The following is a 25161-nucleotide window of genomic DNA, read 5'->3' on the forward strand; positions in this document are numbered from 1 at the left end:
CTCCACAGGTGTTCTATGGGATTCAGGTCTGGACTCATTGCTGGACACTTGAAAAGTCTCCAGTGCTTTTTCTCACACCATTTTGTAGTGCTGTTTGAATTGTATTTTGGTTGGTTGTCCTGATGTAAGGCTCATGACCTCGGACGGAGACCCAGATTTCTCACACTGTGCTCTACATTACTCTGCAAACTTGGTTGGTAGTCTTCAGATTTCATAATGCCATGCACATGGTCAAAAAGTCCCTTTTTTAAAGGCCTTATTTTTTCCTGTAAAAAAGGTTGATGCCTTTTCCCCAAAAGCTCTAATTATTTCTCAACAGACCAGAGAAAAATCATCCAAAATGTTTTTGGCTCTCTCAGGTACATTTTGACAAACTCCAGTCTTGCTATTTTATATCTCTGGGTCAGAAGTTGGGTTCTCCTGGGTATCCTACCATGGAGTCCCTTTTCATTTAGAAAATGACGGATTGTAGGTTCAACACTGTTGTACCTTCGTACTGTCTTGTCAATTATTTTCTTCCTTCCACATCTAGGGAGGTTAGCCACAGTGCAATGGGCTTTAATCTACATGATGACACTGAGCACGGTAAACACAGGAACATTAAGGTCTTTGGAGAAGGACTTGTATCCTTGAGATTGCCAATGCTTTCTCACTAGTTTTCTTCTCAAGTATTGGGACAGGTCTTTGTTCTTCTTTCTTTTCTCCATGCTCAGTGTGGTACACTAAATGAGACAGGACTGAGGTTGAGTCAATTTTAATCCCTTTTTACTGGCTGCAAGTGTGATTTAGTCAGTGCCGTTACCTGTTATGTGCCACAGGTAAGTAACAGGTGCTGTTAATTACACAAATCAGAGAAGCATCACATAATTTTTTTTGTGGCGAAATGTTATCTAATTTGGCTTTTGGACCATTCTTTTTTTGGGTTTTTTCCCCATCGCAAGAAAAATAAAAGAAGATTTTAATACCAAAGCATTTTTGTAATTGCAATCATTTTCTGGTAAAAAAAAAAAGAAAAAAAAATAGCATTATCTTGCAGAATTGCAGGGATGCCAATACTTTTGGCCCAGAACTGTACATGAAGCAATAAATAGGCGCCTTGTGTTTATGTTTGCCTTGCTTTGAATTTTTCCATCTCAAATATTTGGCCATTAAATTCCCTTTGCTCATCAGTGTATAATGGCTAAATGAATAGAAAACCCAGCTGAAAGGGAGATGACATGATGACATTCCACAGGAGCCCCCCTGGAACTATAAATACATGTGTACTGACGCAAAGAGATGATGGGAAATATTTACTAATGCTGCAACCTAATGATTTGAAACTACATGCTCCTTTCATCAGAAGCCCATTCTTTGATTCTCTAATCCATACATCTGTTGTGAGCAGAATTTCTCTTGAGCTTCTGCTCCTTCCAAGATTTAGAACATGAACAAACACATTTAGGTGACTTGTTTAACTAATACATCTTTACATTGGTATTATCTTCCCTCTAGTTGATGATCTTGTGCGTTTGGTTATCATTGTTTTCTTTACATTGTAATGTGAAAATACTTTCCAACATTATATTACAGTATATTTTAAACACTTTCATAGATACAAACTCTTTTTTCCCCCCATAATTTCAGAAACACTTTTGAAACATTCCAAAACTAGATTATGAAAATTCCAAAGCTAGACTATAAAGTAAAAAAAAGTCACCTATGGAAGTATTCAACCCCTTATGATGATGTTTAATTTCTTCATTGATTAAAAGTTTAACCCTACATAATTTGGAGTTTCAAAAACACCTTTTATTCACTGAGTGTAAAATCAGAGGAAACTTGTAAAGTAGGCTGTGGTTTAAAAAAAAATCATTGATTTTTGTTGTTTTGATTTAGTTATTTCCCACAAACAAACAAAAAAAACAAAACAAAAAAGATGACAACATTTTTAATGCTGCTTTACAGCTATAGTATTTAAAATGACAGAGTCTGGGTACGGACTGAGAGCAGAATTCCAGAAAGAATGTTCCAGGTTTGAATTTTGATTAGTTCCTTTCTATGCAGGGTACGTTTTTCTCTTTGCATGTGTGACATTTTTTTCCAGATGCCCTTACTTTCCATCAACGTGTGAAAATGTGCTTTATACCTTATCTGAAGATAGGTATTATAAACCAAATCCACTATGATGCTTAAAAAAAAGGTGCAAAACTAATACATTTTAAGATGAATCTGCTAAAATGAACCTGCATTAGCCTCCTGAGATGTACTGCAGAGTAATGTGAGCAGCAGTACATGTTGAAGGCTGTCTTTGCTGGCCATAGTTCTGTTCAGTCTCTGATTGATACAGTGGATGGATTCAAAGACATTAAGTATTTATAATAAAAGCAAACCTACCAACAGACACTGCTACTTGCTATTATTAATACAGTAGAAAAGGGAAGAGATTTCTCAGAGTAACATTTGCATCATATCCTAATCACTGAGCATCTTTTGCTGTTTCAATGTAGAGGATCTTACCTACACAGTCCTCTGCTCCACGTTGGAGTAAGCTGCTCAATAAGGTTTAATGAGAACCTCCCAAATTTATATGTAAAAACATATAAAGACTGTTTGGTCCCATTTTACAATAACCTGTTTGGTCAATCTAATGATTGACAGGATCTTTGAAACAAGGTTCGTTAATGGCAGCATCCACTTACTGGAATTCTGTCCAGCAACAGGAACTGGAGGTTACTGGGGGAATAACTGAGATAAAGAAAAAGAACAAAAGCTATCCACGTTTCCTCACCAAGGCTGCTCTCCTCTGATATCACATCAATAGAACGGCCTGTTTTTTTAAGAAAAAATGGCAAATTAACATAATAAGGCTGAGTTAATTTGATCCTAATAAAAATGGGATTACCTGTAACAGTTTGACTGTAGTAATAATAATAATAATAAGAAGAAGAAATTTTACTTTTAATGCACTTTAAATCTACAACAACAAAAAAATCAATGTGCAACAATAAATAAAACAGGGTCAAAAGAAGGCAAATAAAACACAGAAAGTAACAAGTCCATAAAATAAAAAAGGGGATTAAAAGAAAGAAACAAAAAAGGACGGGATGTCATTATGATGTGATGTCTGAGGAAGCCTCAGATGTGAAGTCAGATTTTTCCTTGGGCGAGGAGCGGCCCTGTCCCCGGTGGTTTGGTAGGCAAATCTGCTTACGAAGGTCAGTGTTGGAAGAACGAAGAGAACGTGAGGGACAGTGCAGGGTAAGCAGGACTTTTAATAAAGATGGTGTTTTACCATGCAGGCAGTCTAAGGTGAGCAGAGCCATTATGTACTGTAAGTGATCCGCACAGAAACAGGAAGCTAACTAAAGACTGGGCTATCGTGGAACTGAAGCAGAACTGCAGTTAGCATGTTCTCCCTGTGGATGTGTGGATTTTCTCTAAGCAGACCTCCCACATGTTGGGTTACCTGGTGATTTTAAATGGATCTTAGGAGTGAGTGTCAGCATGCAGGGATGTGTGTATCTGTGCTGGACTAATGACCTGTCTAGGGTGTAAACCTGAATGCTGGACTGTCCCCCTGTGTCTCTTAAAAGCTGCTAGAGAAAGATTATGCACCAGAGTGGTGAGGTGATTAGCACTGTTGTCTTTGAGTTGAATCGCAGCATTCTGTCACCTTTTTTTAAGTTTCCCCCCATGCTTGGAGAGGTGAGCTCCAGACTCTTTGATTAATTCAGCAATATTCTAATACTTGTTAGATTAACTGTTGATTTAATGATAATGCCAGGAGCCAGAGGGTGCAGGTTAGGTTTCTGGAATAGACCATTCAGGTTGCAACTAAGTTATTAGTGGATGGAAGAAGGTAGAGGCCACAACAAATGGTTACGATTTTTTTCCCGGTGTAGTTCACTTAAGATTACTTTTGTTTAGAAAATCAACCCAAAAACTTTAAAAGAAAAAATGTGAAAAAATCAATTTGAAGATGATTGTCATGTATGACAGAGGTTCAAAAGACTTTAAAAATGAAAACAAACAGTCTATTTTCAAAGTATTAAGGTGTATGCATGAACTCTTCTTTACCTTTAATCAGCAAGTATTTAAAAAAAATGTAAATTAGAAATCAGGAAAAGCGAAGAAATTTATTTTTTTTTTATTTAATTTTATAAATAAAATCAGACAGAGCAAAAATAATAGGAAGGATTAAAAAAAGAAAAAAAAGTTAATTCTTCTCATGTAAATTATGAAAAAATTCAATTACATGCTATAAAATAATCAAATTGTTAGGTTTTAGAGGTTCTATGACTGAGGAAATTGTTCTGCAATGAACCATAGAATAAAGCAATTATAAAGACTCTGATTATATGCATCACTGCACTTTTAATTTTATCTTATTTATGTTCAACTGAAAGAGCATCAAGCAGCCTTATAGACAGGAGGTGATTTGAGTGTTTATTTTCAGTATTTTACTGCAGATATTCAGATACAATCAAGATTTTTTTTAAACTGGCCCATCTATCAGTTCATTTTAAATTTAAAATTAAAACTGCTACATCAAGAAAGTTCTCCAAACTCTTTTGCACAAACTGGAAGCAAAAAAGACACATTTTAAAGTTTTTCTTTTCTTCTTTTACCAATGATGCTGCAGCAGTTGCATGTTTAGCTGCAGCTGAATCAGAGAACACTGTTACAGTTTGTTCATGCTTCAACGGTGAACCAGCAGCAACGAACCAATCACAAAAACAAGCGCAAGAAAGAGAGAGGAATGCAGCCGGACCAGACTTTCAAGGACGTAAACTTGACTGCAGGAATACGTATGAGAGATCCTGACACAGAGGTGTGTTGGTACAATTAAAAAGCTAAGAGCAAGGAGACACACATAGACACGCTGCTCTGTATGAGTAATTAGAAGTAATCCAAAACAGGATTATTATGGAGGAGCATGGTACACTCATACGTGTTGAATTTTTTTCCCAAACAAAATAGGCATACAGCTGCAAAAACAACACACACATTATAAACTTTACAATCTAAAACAAATCAGTCTGAATGGATACAACTCAAATTTGCCCTAAAACACAGCAGATTGATACCATTTCTATGAGTATATCAAACCATATATTGCCATATATAAGAATGAACACCACATTTTTGCATGAAGGAGGATGGAGGATATGCGTTGCATCTCAGTCTGAGTGCACAGTATATCTGTATGTCACTAAATCTAAGAACAATATGTCTACACTGGAATCCAATCAAATCTTTTTCTTTTTTCAAATTCCCTGCCAACATTCAATCCCATAGCAATATAAATGTTAAGCTCCTTCTGCCGGAGTGCAAACACACACATATCCATATGTTTCAGCTGCCTGATGTTATTTGTGAGAAAACTAGAAAGCTAAAATATTAACTATCAGGTATTAGGTTGTTATAAGTCTTTGAAACAAAAAAAGGATGTCAACAATAGATTGTCAGCAAGAGGAAACTGCATGACTGAAGGGAAAGCAAAGAATTCCCTAAAGAGACGTAATTCGTAGTGCTGAAGCACTTGTCCACCAGTCAGAAAACTGCCCTTAATTTAATTTCTATTACATTTATGGTTAATTTATGTTTTATCTTTGCAACTGTTGTGGGGGCTTTTTCTGGCACTTGAACACACAAACCCACACTCAGTGAGAGAACGTCTCTCACAGCCCGGATCCTGAAGGAAAGCTGCAGAAACAGAAGTTGAAACTTACCTCATTCAGACAGAAGTTTGCAAACACAAAGGCGGAAGGTAATGAAAATTGGAGGAGGGAAAGTTTGTTTGAAGTAAAGAAAGAGGGAAAAAATCCTTCTTATTGGAAATATAAATAAAAGGAAAAGTGTAAAGAGTGTTTGTGTTTATTTTTTGTATCATTAGTTGCCAGAAAAGATTTAACGAAAAGAATAAGGATGCTGAGAAGAAGAGGAGAGGAGATCCTACCTGGAGCTGTTCGGACAACGTGGTGGAGTGTCTGGTGCCCAGAGCCGGGGCTGAACTTTCCTCAGGACGCAGAAACACTTGCTGACCACGTCTGCAGAGATAAGGAAAGACAGTCAGAACCACTTTCTACCTATATTTGTGTGGGTTCTCTTTCAGCACAGTTTGAAGTCAGCTGGATGATGTTTGACTGATAAGCTGGCTTCGCACCAACTTATCTTGTCCGAAGAAGTGGAGGCAGGAATTCAAAGGTGTGGGGGAATCTATGTGAGGAAGTGTGTGTGAAGCCCTTACAGGTCCTTTGCTTTCTTCCTCTCAAGCGCAGTCATGTCATCTCCACCTGTCGTAACGCAGAGAGAGCGCCGGAGTCACACACACATCCACACACACAGCTGCACAGCAATGCACTCACTCGCGCCGGCAGGCTGAGACACACACTGGCGTGCTAACACCAATAGTGGCAACACATAGAGCCGATAGTGAGGCAGTCCCTCCTCCTCCTCCTCCTCTCTCCTCCCACCTCTCTCTCTCTTTTGGTCTCTGTCTCTCTCACTGCTCCTCCTCTGGGTCTTACTGCCTCCCTCAGCCCTCCCCATGTTTCACCTCCTCACTGAGAGCACATGCAGTGCCTTTCAAAAGCCTTATTTTCATATTTCTTCAGGTGGAAACCAAACACATAGTTATTTAGTAGGATTCTATGACCAATACAAAGCAGTGTAAAATTATGAAGAGAAATCAAGATGATATATGAAATTACAAAATATTTCCAAAATCCAGATAGGTTTGACATGCATTATTAAGGGAGTTCAAGTTACAGTACCACAAGAAAGAAGGTGCTCAGTCATGCAAATGTATACAATACATTTGCATGACAACTAACATCAATCTGCACACATCACCATTACCACAGGACTAGCTGTGAGCCATATTTTTTTGGTCAGCAGGGGATGGAAATATGGGCGGTTATGAGTATGCGCCAAAAAAGCATCATAAGGAAAACCAGACTGTGGCGTATAGGACCAGACTCATCATTTAATAATAATTTGAAGCCTAGATTTAATTTCTCAGGATCTGTTAATCATATAAATAGCAGTCATTTCCTCAAATAAGCTATTTATTCTGAAATTAAGTAAAAGCAAATTCTTTGCTAAGAAATTCCTAACCACTGTACACTTGTAGATGATGCTTTACAGATATAATATCTGATCGATTTGCTATGGAAAAAAAATGGGTAATGGATTCAGAATGGAAGTTAAAAGCTATTTAAAAGAATTCTTTCTTTAAGCTGCTCATTAATCATTAACCATTAGATGAATTACACAGATAACAGTGTCAAATCAGCTGTCATATTAGCAAATATAATGCCCTGCTCAGCTAGTATTTTGCATTTCATAAAACTTCTTTAGTGTTATAAGTTTCATTTAAACCATCCATACACATTTGCTGTAAAACTTGAAAAGCACAAAACCTGCAATAAAAGCCACCTGGATAACAAGCTATGTACATTTATAGTGGTGTAGACGGAACATTTGCATAGCCTAGCAGTGGTGCATACAGTATTTGTGGTATAAATAACGCATGTTGCAAAGCTCATTTTAAACTGTGACTTACTGACTCCACTAGATATTAACATATAATAATATTTCAAAAGCTTTAAAATGTTCTATTAAAACATTTCAGTGGGATAAAAATCTTATGAATACATGCTAGAGTTCAGAGTGTCCTCTGGCTCCAAGGATCATAGTAGCACGGCACTCCCCCTCTCCAACCTGTTGCTGCACAAAGCCCGTAATTCCTTCTCCTGTAACCTTGCTTACAAATAAGATCAAGCTGGATGTCTTGGAAGTTGTGATGTGCAAACTTAAAAACATAACTTATAGAGGTACTGCAATCTATCTAAAATAACACATTCATTGATCCCAAGTTGGTATTAGTATTGCCTTTAACACTAATGTGGTATGATTGATACTTTCATTTCTTTACAGAGTTCGACCAAGCGTTGCTCCTCTCCATCTATGCAAACAAGATTTTTTTCGATTTGCTCTAAAATTGTGAATTATTTACACTTTGTTTCTTTTTGGAAACATACAGACTAAATTTTTTTTTCTGTTGAACCTATTATATCCTTTTGGACATCTATAAACTTCCAATGTCCACATTTAGTCAGAGGTTTTAACAAAAAGATTCCAAAAGGAAAAAAAATCTTAACACAAAACACAGAAGGGTAATACATTTGAGCATATTTAAAACTTAAGTAATAAGTATCAGTACTGGTGACACTGGCGGGTTTATTTAGTTGGTATTGGAAAGATAAGAAAAATCCCAGTATAGTAAATCTTAAATAACTTTCATTCAACTCAACCATGAACACAAGTGATCATTTCTAGTAACACTAATTAATACTGATGTTAACTCTAGTGGAAAGATGGTATATAACGATGAATTTATAAAAAAAGTAATTTATTCTACTAAAGGCTACATGCAACTCAGACTTAAGTCATATAAATATACTTCATCAGCTAATTTGTTCATTCTGTTTTAGTCTGCCAATGTACGTCTGTTAATCTGCAAACTGAAAAACACAAGAACACATGAATTAAGCAAAAAGGAAAAACAATGTTGCTCAATAAATCCAGAACTGTTAATGAATTTAGCCAGAATGTATTCTACATTTTTGCCCATATATATTAAATAAAATCATAATAAATAATAATTTACAGATAATAAACAAGTCTTTGGCCTTTTTTTTCTTTTTATAAATAAATCTTCCAATAAAAGAAATTATGTTGAACATATTTCTGAAAAGATCAGATAATCCTGTGATATTTGTACTTACATTGAGATTATTGAGCCATTTGAAGCTTTTGCAATGCCAGTCTATTCGTAAACATTTTGATCCTTCACATTGTTTTACTTTTTAAAGCGCTTAAAATGTCAAGGCAATAAATTACCACAGCCAAGAAAATGTTATCACCTCATCCACGTGACTTTAACAGCCAACGGGTTCCAACGGTAAAGGAGACCTGTCTGCAACTTTATGGCAGTAAGGATGCAAGTTTAAACCGGTGATGGGTGAAGGGAAAAATATTGATTATATCATTACAATGGCACCTGGCAGTGGGCAAGAAGCATTACTCAGCAAGTGAACATTTTGGCTCTCGATATTGATGTGTAGAAAAGGTAAATGGTGATTCTATGACACACCAGAGCATTTTATATCCTGCTTCTTGAGTCAACTTGTGATTGTTCAACTTGAGATACCAAATAACATATTTACTTCTTAATGTTATGATAACAATATATTTTAAAGCATGAATTTATTCACTGGTAGGTACACTTCCTGAATAAATAGATTTGCAATTCAAACACTTTTCTATATGTACATTATAGACCCAAAGGTTAGATTTTCAGGGAAAGAAAATATTGTAATTCTGCAAGGGTTAATTTGTCATACAGCAAACTGTTTTACACTATTTATCTGTTGTTTTTTGTAGGGGGGAGTTTATTTTGTTCTAAAATTATGAAAACTATTATAATTTCTATAAATGACGTGTTTGACTCTTATCTTTGCTCTCACAGTTGCAGCATGTGAGGTTAACTGGGGCTGCAGGTCAGAAAGCACAAATTCATTAATGTCTGGCAGGATGTTGTTAATGAGTTAATATGTTTATCCATAAATGTTCCAACTTATTAGCAGGCAGGTCTCACATTCCCTCTCTGGGTGTTTTAATTTCAGAAACTATCGTAATCGTGTAATGTTCGGTGTCTCCTGGGAACGCAACATAATTGAGTGACAATGTGCTTCCTGTAGAAGCTCTGAAGCATGCCAATGTATACAGAGCTGCTTATGTATTCAGATGGCTTTAGCTGAATATTGGAAGCTAGAGACTATGATTTTAAGGGACCATATATATATATACGTATATATATATATATATATATATATATATATATATATATATATATATATATATATTAGCCAAGTCATTGCAGATATGATAATAGAGATATAAATTGCAACCCACTGGGCCTCTTGATCAGTTACCTGAGCCACCTTAACTGACTGACTTCTTTTAACATGAAAGAGCAGCAGCTCTGCTTTAGGCTTCCCCTGGATGCCAGAGTCTTTTTTGTCAAAGGCTGATATGTTTCAGCTGGACATATCCTTAAAGTTCTCTTTAGAATACAAAAAACAAACAAAAAACACATCTTCTATTTAGAAGCAGAAATATTTACATAATATTTACAGAACTTGTGAAGAAACTGCAGTTCTTTACATTTAATCTGCTGGCAGTATTTAGTACAACAGTCCAAACAGTAGCAGGAGGGAATCAAGAGTGACACTGGAAGCTGACTCTCTAAGGTCACATTCGAGGAGACAGGACAATTAACACGATGCTGTGAAGCAGGTGAAGCATGAGTGAATGATGAAAGTCTATCAATCAACCAGCAAATCACAGGGCCAGCAGCTACAGGCAGTTCAACTGACAAATTGAGCTTGAGACATGCTTTCAAATATTTTTTATAATTAAGACAGACAGACAGACAGACAGACAGACNCTACTGTAAGAAGTAGAATCTCCAAAGCATGGCATCATTTCATGCAAATGACAGATCTTTGAATATGTGGCATTTTTTAAGCACAATTGAAAAGTTAATTAGGACTGTGTTATATTATCATAGATTATTACATATGATCACTATGCCATGCATTCCCTAAGATTATTTCAGAGCCAGTGGGGAACAGAATAAATGGAGAAACAGCTCAGTGGTTGATCCTTGTTCATCTGTAGCCCTCTGCTATAAAATACTGCCGTATCCTCGGCATTTTATAATGCTTTAGCCTTTTTTGTAGACAGTGTGGCTATAAGCAATTGCTTTTAATTAGAGCAAATAATACATTATTCATTCATTCAAAGTGAGTGTTGACAGAGGCAATGGTGCTTTTAAAGTATGGGGAGTGTCCCCCACAAAACACACTGCTTAGGACCCATCTTAAATGGTATGATCCAATTTCTACCAAACTAGGGTCCGTCAGCAGACAACCAGACTGGTGAGGTCCAGTATTCCAGATAGATTATGAGAAATTCCAGGATCACACACATCACAGCCAGGTTTATACACTCAGGCCCATGTGTGAGTAAACATAAAAATGCTCCAATAAGTTGATCAAGACTTCCGTAATTTTAAACTGCAAAATGTTTACCTTGCAATTTGTCATTTTTTGTTTGTGTTTTTTATCTACAGTGGATGTGTTCTATTTCGCTCTTGTGCATCACTTCCTAAATCAGGATATCTCTGCTGCTTGGGAGAGTTGGAGACAGTTACTGCCGGCATCAACAAACCCAAACCTATTTTTTGTCAGATTGTAAGCCGAATTAGCAACGTCCAGTGAAATTCAGTGGGCATGTCTTGCTTTCTAAGGTTAAAACCTTTGGGAGAAAAAAAACAAACAAATAACTCTAATCTTTCAATAAATAGTGTGATTTGTATATATCAAAAATTCTTTACACATCCAGATATTTTCCTGTTAGTATTTAAGGTGAGAGTCGTTTGATGTGTTTATCTGTATGAAACATGGGAGAATATTGGGAAAACAGACGTTTTATGTTGGTCAAAACAAAGATTTTTCTCAGTAGCCGCCACAAAAAACACACACAGACCCAATCCTTCCAAACAAAAATGCTGCCATGCTTTAACTGCAAAGAGTATCGATCTTAAGTTTGTGATTAAAAACAAGCCTGTTTTTAGTGCCCAAATGCAATCAGCACACAGAGCTGAAAGGTAGTCATTTAATTACCCCTTCTCCTTTGCACTTGTGCACCATGCCTATGCAAAAACTGTAGAAAGCTGGCAGCATGATCAAATACCATGTGGGGCATTTAGCCAACCGAGGTGTTGGAACTGGCCCAGTTGCAACTCTTTGGCCCACAATGTAAGTAAATACTATAGATAAAAATGGATTTGTGCAGAAGGAGATCTTCTGTGTTTACATAAGGTTACCAATGACATAGAGAACCTGGGTTTGCAAGTAGCTTTTATGCGTGTATAAATAAGTGTTTCTGACCCGACGCCTATAAAACTGGCGGGTGATTGAAGGCTCTAAATGGTAAAGGTGCACTCAGGGGAATAGGCCTAATCTACATAATGGTGCAACTGTATTAACTACCCTACCCCCTCCACCCCCCACCCCTTGCAGAACATGTGCACTGATTGAAAGTCTCTCTTACTACCCACACAAGCAGAGTATCTCCAGCTTACTGTGTCTAAATGAGCCAACCAGGGTTAGCACAGTGATGAAATAATAGCCCTCTACTCTGACAGTATTTAACATAGTGGCAGAACCCATTTTTAGTCACATTGCAACTGATTGCACACACAGATTACAAACAATGACAGCTACACTTCTTCATTTAAATTCAGTTGATGTTTTTCCTGACAAGCTCAAGAAATTTTGAGATTCATACAGTATGCATCAATCTGAGTCTGCCCCCTTTTATTGCTTTACAGGGATAGTTGCACACAAGCTTGGATTCAGGAGGCCAGCGTACTGTATTTTCAGAAGATTTATCGATAAGCTCTAGACTGAAGGCTGATGTATGTTTGTGAGAGATTTTCTATATGCTGGAGCTGAAAAAACAAAAAAAAGATTTGTTTAGGTGTCAAAGCTGTCACACAATCATAAATCTGAATTTAGATTCTGTGAGGGAAGTTACAGCAGAAATAAGCAACATTTGAAAAGCAGAAAACCTGAAACTAAAAGGATTGATTCACGTTTTCGAGCAAACAGTAAATGGAAATCTGTTTTTGCAAAAAAACTATGAAACAATAAGAGGTTTTACAGTTTCGACTCTACCCAACTCTTCGTTAGAGTAAGAAGTAACCCAGCATGAATGCGCTTAAACTGCATCATGTAGCACTGGCTGTTTCACGTTGAAAGGTCACAACTGTGGGCAACAACTCATCATAGTCCCTGTAGTAACTCTGTAGTCGATAAACCTCAATAAAACTGCAGTCAAATAAATCGCTAGCACTTTAGAAATTGTACTTTTATTTGCCAGAGAATTGCTGAATCTGTGTATCCTGTATTTTTTTAACATTTTTAAGTCTTCAACAGAATTTGTGCTTACAGGATTTTACAAAGTTACATCGGCTTTTTAAATCTTTAATTGATTTACAAACACATATCTACTAGGTCTACAGATTTAATTTTATTGTTGTTTCTTATTAATGTATCTATCCTGTTGAATTGTGTTTTATTCCTTACTTCTTTGTCTTTAGATATTTACTTTACTCTTAAACTAAAATAAAATTTTGATAATTCAGCTCCCTTCTCCGTATACATCTACTGCCACCACCTTTACTAATTGGACCATCACCCAAACCATGCTCACCTCTTAAATTAATATATCAGGACTTTATGTCAAAATTAGCCTCTTGCGCTTTAAATCAGTTTAAGCCTGAGAGATTGCTGCAAATCAATTGACATCCTTTCTACATAAGAAGTCCACTTTAGAAGGCAGATGAGCCTCATGAGTGATGTGCATTTAGAAAATTGATTTCAAAAATGCAATAGATAAAAATAACCATTAAGAAGGCATCTTTGTTGTTTATATGAATAGAAAAAGGTTTAGTGTAGAACTATAAGTCAGTGGAATGTAGATTAGGATGTGTCCTAATTAATCCACTAGGGCTTCAACTAACAACTATTTTGCAAATTGATTATTCTGTTGATTATTTTTTCAATTTATTAATCAATAATCATATAGCAAAAGGTTGCTTAAAGAAGAATTATCAAAATTAAACCAGGTGAAACTAAAAGTTTTATGTTTTAGAGTTTCTATACTCCAGTTAACGATTAATCGATTACTATTACTTGTTTTAGGTTCTTAAAAAAGTAATTATATTCCTTGAGCCATTTTAAATTTTTTCGCATTATTTTAAGAAAAACATTAGCTCAAATGGAAGCCTATTTTTTGAAGAGAAAATATAGTTAAAAATGTATTTATTGGCTTAAAAACAGGCCTGGATCAATTTAATATTTTAACAGATTATAAAAATAGCAACGATTACAAATTTCTCTGGCTGAAACCTCATCACAAAATGTTCTACATGCACCAGCAGAAGGTAACAAACCCAAACAATGACCTATGAAAGTGACAGGCCAGTTATTTTATTATTTCGTTGTTTAATGAAGACATTTCTATTATTATATTATATAATCATCTAATCTCACATTACTATTTTCATTAAGTAAATACTTCTAAGAAAGAATAATTGCATAACAAGGGACACCCTGTAGAAAACCTGTTGTTAGAGTGGTTACTAAAAAAAGTCAAATTATGACATCCATGCACCATTAGCAGAATATCATCAACTGATAAAAGAGATTAAAAGATTTGAGAACCAATCAACTCTTTTTTAAACCGGGTTTTCAAAAATGATGTAAATTACTCTTTGAAAGGAGCTATAAAGGAGCCTTTGGGTATGTCTCTAAAAGTTTCAAGCGTCTAGGGACAGAAAGCTTTCATCTTTAGAAAAGTTGCTCAAACTCAGATAATATTGGGTCTTATGGATAACATAAGGTCTGCCTACGATTCTTATCTCAATTAAAGTCTGGAGTATAACTTAGTCACTCTATAAACCATGTTTTATAACATAAGCACGGTTTGATCTCAAGACTTCCCCAGTAGCCATAGTCCATGCTGACCTATAGGCTTCAACACTGTTTGTCCTCATAACGCTTTGACTAAAGTAGAATTTAAGTATTAAGGGCCTTAACTTAAACAACATTAAATTTGCAATAACTGTGTCACTATCCGATCTGTACTTTTTCTCTAATATGCATTCAAAACAACAAAGTATAAAGCGTAATTAATTTATTTTCAGAGAGAATAAATGCATTTACTGGTCAATCACTTGTCTGTGCTGCTCTGTCCTGGAAATGGACCCTACCCTACTTTGGCCAGCAATATGTTTCAGCTTTGGATTTTTTAATCATTGTAGTTATTTTGAGTTTTGTTTGCCTTTCGTTGTACTTTTATGACATATAGTGCATAATCTAAAGCAAGACACAACTGCTCTGAGCATGTCCAATGATGACGTCAAACAAACTATATATTTAATACAGACAATGTGAAACACATCCAATTCTCTCAGAAAAGTAGAAAAAAGTAATTTTCATAAGATGTAGTTTAGCGATCTTTGCTGATTTAGGGAGAGAAATAAGTACTTTCATTGCCGCAATTACATTATTTATGGCGACCTGGACTGATATCTGATTGCACATACGCAAAAAAACCAATGATACAGATTGTGGTTCCGATACGGATCGGGTAGAGACAACCCTCCTCTTTAAAGAAAAAAGTTGAGATTCATAAGAGGGTCTAAAGTTCTACTCCCACACATTTGCCTTGCCCACTCTCCTCCAACCCTGTTGCCAAATTATTAGACTGCTCCAATCACTTATTTTTCTTCTAAACCGACACGTGACGAATCTATCAATCTAACAACTTTTATCTGAGATGTTAGAGACTTTGGCGAAAACAAATAGGAGAACAGATCGCTCTGAGTTTATCGTTTTCAGCAAGCAGCGAGTGCTGCTGTAAGCCCTGCTACTGTCAGTCAAGACAGCTGAAATCACTTACTGTCTTAGATAGATAGATGTACTTTATTTATCCCAAGCTGGGAAATTGCAGAAGCTTGGGATAAATAAAGTACATCTATCTATCTAAGACAGTAAGTGATTTCAGCTGTCTTGACTTCCTCTCTCCTACAAGAACGTATTCTTTATTTAAGATGAGGTTCTTTAGCCTTATGTTTATATATAAAGTTATTTATGTAGTGTTATTATTTAAGCTATAAAAACTTACCTGCTGTTTAAAGAATAAAAAAGAAGGTACTCATTATTTTATCACACAAAAAAACGGTATTGATAGGGTGTATTGTCTAGAGTAGTAATATCGACAGATCCTAAACAAAACCTATCTCTACTAACCTATTCTGTCCCTAATAAAAAGCATCCTGACAGCAACATGTTGCCATGAACATGTTGTACAGCAGGGATGCTGTATTCTAATGTAATGTGTATTACCTGTCTGTCTGATACACACTCTGCTTACTTACAGGCTGAAAGAAGAAGCTGGATGTAAAACCAATTCTCTTTTCTCAACTTTATTATCAGACTGGTAAATTAACACTTTGCTCCTAGTATACAGTCACAGGTCTTTTTAATTATTTTTGATGTGTAGTAAAAGCAAACTAAGGCAGTTACAGGTCTAGTGCCTCTAGTGGCCAAAAGTTACACGGTGGACCTTTAAATATCTACACAACTTCGCCCCTGATATGTCCTCTGTTTTGGATTTTGTTCATTAAAGAACTCTAACAATTTCTAAAGTCTTTAATGAAAAGCTGGTTCAACACTGTGATTTAAATATGAACAATTAAACCATTTACAAGTCAATAGACTTGTAAAGGTGATTATTTTCATGGGATTTGTTTAGAGATATTAGAATAAATGGGGGTTAAGTGTGTGTCACACATTTTAGATTTTAATTCATAAAGAAAAAAAAATACGTCTTCCTTACCTTCTACTTCTCCATCACATGAAAGTCAAATACAATATATGTTTTTTAGTTGCAACCAAATGAGAAAAGAGGTATGAATACGTCTGCAAGGTGCTGTATGCTTAGACAGAGGTGCGCGTCTGTGGGTGTGTGTGAAATATTGCTTTAGCTTATTGTTGCTCATACCTAATTTCCTTAAACAACACAAGCAGTAAAACAACAGCAGGAAAGCGATGTGAACACACCCTACCCAAGAAAGTCACAAAAGAGTATGCAATCTCACACGCAATGTGACAGTCCAAACAGTGAATATCTATATTTGTATTGATGACCTGGTTCAACTGAGGAGTGTGTTTGTGAGCTGGACTTCACTGCATTTGGAAACAATGAACCTAATTCAGTAACAGCAAAGAGGACACAGGTAGCGCTCCTTAAAAAAGCACTCAGAGTAAAAAATAAATAAATACCGCTTCATATTAAACATGTACTCATAATCTGACAAACATGAAAATGTGTCGCTGTAAATAAAGACAGTAAAGGCATTTCTTAGGCGGCAATAGACTAAATCATCTGCAAGTCCAAGGGATTTGATAAGCAAAAGCATTAACATGACTCACACTTTCAAGCACCTCTGAGTGAAACGTCAAGGTACATGTGTGGGAGTTATTCCTTTGGATTTGTTAGAAATGGGGCCTTGGTGATCCTGCGCCCTTACTTTAGATTGGGTGGTTGGTGCGCAGTTCTACTGCAGCATTGACACGCTGTTTGATGACCTGTGGAATAGCCACACATGCACCACAAATAATAAAGCTTTTAGACTTCTATTCATGAGAAATCACAGGGCAACAGTTTGAGAGGCTGCTCAGTGGTTGCTATGTGAGTTGGTACGTTGGCAACCTGAAAAGGTTTATAAGCCAGTTTCCATACCAACATGCGCTGTCTCCTCGCTGGGAAGAGGAAAGAAGATGAGAAGGCAGAAGAAAACAGAAGTTATCGCTCAGAAGAAATCTCAGAAATCACAACTTCCTATCTTTATGACTGCTTGTACAGAGTGCAAGTTGAACTGTTTAATTAATAATTAATTTACTTGTGTTCAAACTGATATTACTCAGACACTGCATCAAGGAATCATACAAGGGTCCACATTTTGTCATGTTCCAAGCACAAACTGCATATTATGTGATGTATCAACACAAAGCAGCGCATCATTGCAAAGGGGAAAATAAACATGATTTTATGATGTTTCGCAACTTTAAATTCTGAAAGGAGTGGTTTGCATTTGCATTCAGCCTCGATGTGTCAAAACATTGGAAAGCAACCTCTGGCTGCAGTGAAAGCTGCCAGTCTCTATACCTGCACAATTTTTTAGTGTTTTTAAATAACAGTGATTTGGGACATCAATGTTAGAGCTTTATTAGACTCAGCCAGAACATGCCAACCCCTGCTTTGTAAACAGTTCAACTACACTAATATTTCTAGAATTATTGTCCAGCTATAAGTTGTTCAGTCTATGTAGGATGATGTGCATTGATAGATTTCCTCCAGCTTTGGACTTCACTTTGAATTTATTTAAAAAAGACAATGTAAAAATTATACATATCGGTGGTCCTGTTTTCAAATTTCTTTTATCGTTTCCACCAATCTTTTTGCCTTTTAGTCAATTTTTACTAAAACTAAAATAGGTTTTAGTTTAGTTTTAGTCAGTTTATGTTGCACTTCAAAAAACAGCTAACCTTTACTATTTTGAATAACGACCAGATTCTTTACCAGACTGACAGCTCTTTATACAATGCTGCTGTGCAGTTCATCATTGCTGCTGGGCAGAAAACTTTGTAGAATGAAAATACTTTTTTTTTTATGAATTAATGCCCTAGTTTCTAAAAAAGTGTCTCAAAAAAGTGAAAATAGCAGGTCTAGTTAAATGATTGGCAGAGGATGATTAGCCACATATAGTTTAATAAGTAGCGAGAGCAGGAAGAGCCACACTGCTGAGAGCCAACCATCAGTGTGGAGCACAAGTGCAGACTCAGAGCTAATGGAATAAGACGCATTTCTGCACAAGTACAGCTGGAATAGCAGAGTTTGTCTGAGATGAGCGTGCAATACAGCTTACTTTTACACCTGCTGCTGGTGCCATGGTCCATCTGTAGTCGTGCAGAATGTGCACCGCTGCACGCCAGGTGGGCGGCATGACGAAACAGGACGCAGCAGCATGGCTGATACTTCTTAGCTTGTCTAACAGATTACAGCACAATGATGCATTTTAAACCTCTGACAGACAACATTTTTATTTAGTCTCGTCAGCGAAAACTCACACCTGTGACTTGTCATGCTTACGACATCAAAAGGTCCATGTTTAGCTCATCAGTTTTCGCTATCCTTATGAAAAAAAGGAGTGTCAACGAAATCATTTTATCATCTTTGACGAAAACAACACTGTTACACGGCTTATAAAAACTGCAACCAGATCCTATTACTTCCTTTCGTCAAAAATCACCTCATGTATACTGTATATAGTTTGGAGTTTGTGGCTGTTGCATTGTGTGAATAAGTTAGGTTTAATCAAGCTCTCCCAGCTTTTGTTCAAACTTTAATTCTTTCCTCCAATCTTTAAAATATGTCCCCCTTTCACTCCTAATCTGGGCTCACTGTGTGAAGAACCAAAAACCACAGGGAGATGTTGGATCTGTCAGAGTGATGTATGAACATCAGCAAGAAGTGACCTATAGAGTTTTTACATGCATGCTGCAAAGGGGGGAAAAAAAGAAAAACAAGACACATGATCTCCTTTATTCTTTTGTCTTTGTTCTTTGATCAGACTGTAATCAGTTCACTGACCTTTATATCAGAAATGTACTGAACCTATAGTCTGACTCTTTCACTGTAATGGCTTCTTAGGCTGATCCTTTGATCCCTCTGAGGACCACTGTCACTTACTCATAATGGACAGAAGCTTCAGGTGGATTTATAGCAAAAACAAATAAATCTCCATCATCTTCTTACTGTAGCTCAAAGAAGGAGGACAAGGATGAATTTACTAACGGTGAAAAGCTTCATTTTACAAGAAAACACACAAATATTCCTCTTTTTAATCATAGATTTTTAACCTTTGAGCCTTTGTAACATGTGTCCTTACAAAAGCTGAGAGACTAAACTATGATTCTTTAGTGTTTAGGTTTGTACAAGAGGAAAGCTTCAAGATTCACATGACTTGAGATCTGGACTGAAATACTGCATTTCCAGTCTCGATATATTCCAGCTGAATAACCCTATTATAGCACAAAATGGCAGGAAAAATAAGATGACGAATGGGCTTACGCTGCAACCTTGACTTAACAAGATGTTAAGCAGATTAGGCTGCATTGTTTTATTTATTTATAAGTTTTAAAATGGGAGAAATAATTCAGTCTAGCCTTGTTACACATTAATCTGGCACAAGTTCTTTGAAATAAGAAGAATTTGTTTCTAGATCAACAAAGACTACCTTTAAAATGCAGACCCTGATCAACCACACTCTCTGGTTGTCTTTTTAGAAAAGGGAATCATTCAGAATTAGTTTAGTGGTACATTAAGAGTTGCTATTCATTAAGTGAATTAAATTACATTAAGTGTTGCTATTCATTAATTGAATCAAATTACATAGAAATATATTTTTTTATGATTATGAAATATGTCCATTACTAAGAAGATGTTCAGCCCCTGATCCAGAAGACAACTTAATTTAAATATTAATTAATATTGTACAGATATAGCATTTATTGGATACATAAAAAATTATTGGATTAAGAGTTAAACATACTGTAGAGGCTAATATTTAGAACCTGAACAACTGATATGAGGACAAGTGTAAAGGTGCGTTTAAAGATTCCAGCATTAAATCTGCCACACGTAGGGTGCTGTCGTTTACCTGAATCAATGCCAGCAATTCGCATGACAGACGACCAACTCCACTTCTGTAGCTTGGCCACATCATCAAATAGAAGGCGCTTTTATGTGCTACTGTACTTGCCAGTTTCAACGCAGCATGGCAGACCTGGATTACAGAGGAAGTCACAGTGCTTTATTCATTTTGGAAAGCCAAACAGCAACACTGGCGTCCCTGGATCCACCAGATTCTCTAGAGATGCTCCCAGTAAGGGGAGTCCAGGAGACTGCTGCTTTTCATTGTGCTTCCCTTTGACCAGGAGCCAAAGCTAGGATCACCAAAGAGTAAGGTGAGACGGCGTTCAAAAGCTCAGAAAGGGAAAGTAAGAAATTTAGAGCAAGAACTCCAGCAGATAGTTCACAAGAGCGGGGCAGAGGCAAGCGGTGGCCCCCACTCTGGAGCTTAGGGGATACAGCAAAAGAGTTAAATAGGATAGTAGGACAGCGAGGAGGATTCCGGACAGAGTGGCCTAAAGCTGGTACAGTAAGAAGTGGCTGATAGCCTGGGCCGGCTCTACAAGCTAACAGCTGGATACAAGAGGAGGACAGCTGTAGATGCTGGGCAGACAGAGCGCCAGAACTGGCAAAGAGGGGGCGGCTGGTGTCGGCCCTGCTTTGTATCCAAGGGAGCTGACAGCGGGAGATCGGAGCGAGAGGTGGCTGGCTGTGCCACACTCTGGGGCTACTAGACCTATTAAGGATAAATCAAAGCAGCTTTTTAAAAAGCCACACGCAAACCTCTTAAGAACACGGGTGTAAGAAAATAATTTATCAAAAAAAACTCATTCTTCATTAGATGATACCGATTCCAAATACAACCCAATGGACCTTAAATGGCAAAAATATTTATAGACATTTTATTGTCTTGTTTTATATAACTCTTTAACTACCACCTGCTAGTTGGTAGTGAACGCTCACAAAAGACTATTACCAACCACAGCTGAGAAGCAAAAATATCTCATGAGGCTTTCCAGAGCTAAATTATTGAGATATGTCAAGATAAATTGTATTACGAAACCCTATTTAAGGCTGTTCCTTACTTCCTCATATGTCATTGTTATTGTTTCTTTCTTCCATTTTGATTAAAAGTGGCCTGGACTCAACTACCCACCCCACGTCACAGCCACAGCTGATTGGTTGCTGCACACGACAACCTGAGCCACCATCACAGTGCATGCAACGCAGGTGTTTGGTCATTCTCATGTTATCACCACAATTGTACCTTTTGTGTTGCTAAACGTCAACCTGTCAGATCGTTTTGCATCACAGCACACCTGATTGCACCTCTGCATATAGATAATATGAAAATCCTTCTGGTCTCTGGTAACATATTCGGTGTGAATTGTTTCTCAGAGACATAGTGAACAGTTAATGCAAGTCCTCCCTTGAAACCTTATATAAACATATATTAATAATGTCAATTGTCAATGTAATTTTTATGAAAATTATATAACAATGCCCCCTTGTTACCCTACAAACTTATTTTTCTATGATGCGCAGAAGAATTGCCTCTCACACATCAAGGATAGAGAGGCAGACTTCGGAGTCCAGAATGAGTCACTATCGATCAAGATTTCAGTAAAGTTGTTGGAAAATAAATCAGCAAGGAAAAGAATTTGATATTTGGACTGAGGCTGCAACAAACCTTTATTTTTCAAATCGATTAATCTGTCTATTATTTTTTTCGATTAATCGATTAATTATCAGATATCAAAAGGCTCCTTGAAGATTTTTTACTAAATCAAACAAGGTTAAATTAAACTTTTCCACTTGAGGAGTAGGATAGAGTACACCGACAGACAAAGACGTCTTTTTTTTTCTTAAATGCCAAATGTTTATAGCTGTATATTTTTTTTAAAAGTTGATATAATTTTTGCTCCAAGTGGGTTCATCTTTGATCCATTTACAGCTTTAAATTCTAAATTGGATTAAATCAAATTTTTATGTCAAACATTTTCCCCTAAATATATTATGTAGTTTTGTATGTTTTGATTTAATAAAAAAAATCGATAGGAATGGATTGTAGTGAAGGTATTTCAAACTTCTTACCTTGTTGATCCATTGAGGAAATAATGTATGTCTGAGTCGGCGAGTATATTTATATATATAATGAAGTTGCTCTACCTGATACTGTGAAACTGAAAATTGTTTCAATGATGTGCTAACCTCCTCTCTCATTGTACATGGAGGCTTAGTGAGCACAAAATGGCTAATAAATTCACAACTAGAAGGAAAGGTAATGTAAAAATGAACTAATCAAATGCTTCTGCTCCATGGAGCACACACAATTCAGAACCATCAAAAAACATCCTTATGGCACAGCCATCAGAAGCTCTAATGTTTTAATGTTGTTTTTTTATGACTTCTGTTTGAAATTTTGTTTGAGTACAAAAAGAAACAATGTGGTTCATTTAATGATATTTGCAGAGTGTCAGTAGAAATGATTTTTATGTCAAAAGATGCCTTGTAAAGAAAAAAATACGTATTCACTTCTACCAAAGATATTGTTTTTCTATATGTCTTATACATAACAACTTAAACATCTAAAGCACATTTTTATCATATAAGTGATATAATATAATGACAACAGGCTGTCTATGGATATTTGTGCCCCATGCAGGCATATTGCCTTGGATTCACTTTATCACCACATGCGTTGGTACTTATTTAAGCAAAGAAAGCTTTCTCCAAGCTTTGGTAGATGGATGTTGAGGCTTGAACTGTGAGGCAGGTGGCCTGGAGGAAGACTGGGAAGAGATTTATTGATGGAGTTAGACAAGACATGAAGTAGTTGGTGTGACAGAAAAAGATGCAGAAGATAGGGTTAGATGGAGAAAGATGATTAGCTGTGCTGACTGCTAAAAGGGGAAAAAGACGAAAGGCAGGGAAGAAGCTCAACATAAGAAAAAAAATGTAATTATAAAGAAGGGCAAATTTGATTATTACCTTCATCATGATGAACCATCTCTAAGTATCTCTAAGCTCCCACTGATCACTGTTGTGTTTAGCTGCTCATGAGATCACCAGGGATTTATTTATGCCTTTTACATTTTTAACCTTTTTTGGGGGTTTTGGAAATAGAACTAAGAGTAGTCTACTCTAAATACTTGGATTCAAGCATGTTTGAATTGCATGTTCCGCATTGACAGGCTTTATTTGTTTTTACAATGTTTTTAAAATGAAATCACCCTCTAAGTTATGCATTCAAAATCCAAAAAATTGGATGTAAATAAAGGTTCTAGGGTTCTTGAAGATAAAGGGTAGTTGCTGATGAGCTTACCTGGTTGACAGCTGGAGTCACATCAGGTTTAATTCTATTTCCAGCATGGTGTGGGTAGCATCATGCTGTAGGGCAGATTTATTTCTCCCTAGTGTCTCCTAGTTTTTTGGTTCTTGCGTCTTCTTGACAATTAGTTCTAGACTATGGATTTTGTATCTTGATTAAATTTTGCAAGTAATCATCTCTGCCTCTTCTACTCTGCATTTGGGTCCACTGCAACATCCACCAACCATTGCAAAACCAGGCGAGAACAATGGGGTTATATTACCTCAATGATGCAGTTCACCTCAAACAGAGAACATTATTGGGAGGATCTTAAATCCCAGGTGTTAACCACTGCAGAGTCTAGAGATGTGAGGGCCTTCAAGGTCTTCACTGCTGGCTGAAAATCAATCAGAAACATTAACCTACTGTACATTCACAACCGAAGCTTATATTTTAGTTTATCAAACTGTATTAATTTATTCCAAACAATCCATTCTCTTAACTTTTCCAATACATTTATGTGCTTGCTATACTTTTTGTCCAATCAGATTCCAGCCTTAGTGCGTTGCTATGTCAATCAAATCTGGCCAGGGCCTTCTTAATCAGCACTGCTGGCTGATGTTACTTTAACAATATTAGTGACTCCCTAAAATGTAAACACCCAGGGACATTATGATTTAGCCCATAAATGCCACTACTATCAACAGAGTCTGGGAACTCTTTTTATATTGTTATATTTCATATTTGAATCAATTGGGGGTGTCTGATATTAAAATGCAAAAGTGGTAATATATATATATTAGCAGCTGCTTTTTGTGTCTCTGCTTCTGTCTCCTTGAACCCCAGTCGGCCTCAGCAGATCGCTGCTCACACTGAGCCTGGTTCTGCTGGAGGTTTCTTCCTGTTAAAAGGGAGGTTTTCCTCTCCACTGTCGCTACAAGCATGCTTAGTGTGAGGGATTGTATTTGAGTCAATGCAATCAACTGGTTTTCCGTAGATAGAACACTTTGAATCAATTTGACTGTATGATCTGGTTGAAATGTAAAGTGCCTTGAGATGACATGTGTTGTGAATTTGGCGCTATATAAATAAACTGAATTGAATTGAATATATTTATATGTGGGTGAGAAGTTGATGAGAAGTAGATCAAGTTGAGGGGTGCCTAGGTACCATATGCACCACACGCCACTGCCACAGCAAGATTTTATTTTATACTTGAGATTAAGCTATAAGCTAAAGGGAATGTTTTTAAACAGTTCAACTTTGACTTATGATTCTGTGCTAGTTTTAATAAACACTTCTTTGGTAATTGTTGTGCAGCACAGTCACTAACTCACACAGCTGCCTTTAAAGCAAATGTAAAATTGTATAATCCTAACAACTGTTAAACCTTTAGAAAAGAAATCAATTGGGTTCTGTAATAAACATTATCATCTACAGCTAATACGTGGTATTGTTAGAAGTGGACT

At 36.5% G+C, this 25161-nt stretch overlaps 1 protein-coding gene across 2 annotated transcripts in view; it reads right to left on the reverse strand.

The window, feature by feature from the left end:
* pde2a (phosphodiesterase 2A) overlaps positions 1-25161 on the reverse strand; it is a 236914-nt gene that overhangs the window by 149315 nt on the left and 62438 nt on the right. The window contains exons 1-2 of one of the 2 annotated variants that reach the window (XM_015398006.1): positions 6233-6375; positions 5942-6032 (exon numbers count right to left, since the gene is read on the reverse strand). In XM_015398006.1, the coding sequence (XP_015253492.1) occupies positions 5942-6032; positions 6233-6267 (126 nt within the window). In that variant the 5' untranslated portion in view covers positions 6268-6375. Of the gene's footprint in view, positions 1-5941; positions 6033-6232; positions 6376-25161 lie in introns of those variants that run through there. The other variant, XM_015398005.1, reaches the window with a different exon arrangement.

This window comes from Cyprinodon variegatus, unplaced genomic scaffold (assembly GCF_000732505.1).
Source record: "Cyprinodon variegatus isolate N-32 unplaced genomic scaffold, C_variegatus-1.0 Scaffold903, whole genome shotgun sequence".
Classification (NCBI taxonomy): Eukaryota; Metazoa; Chordata; class Actinopteri; order Cyprinodontiformes; family Cyprinodontidae; genus Cyprinodon; species Cyprinodon variegatus.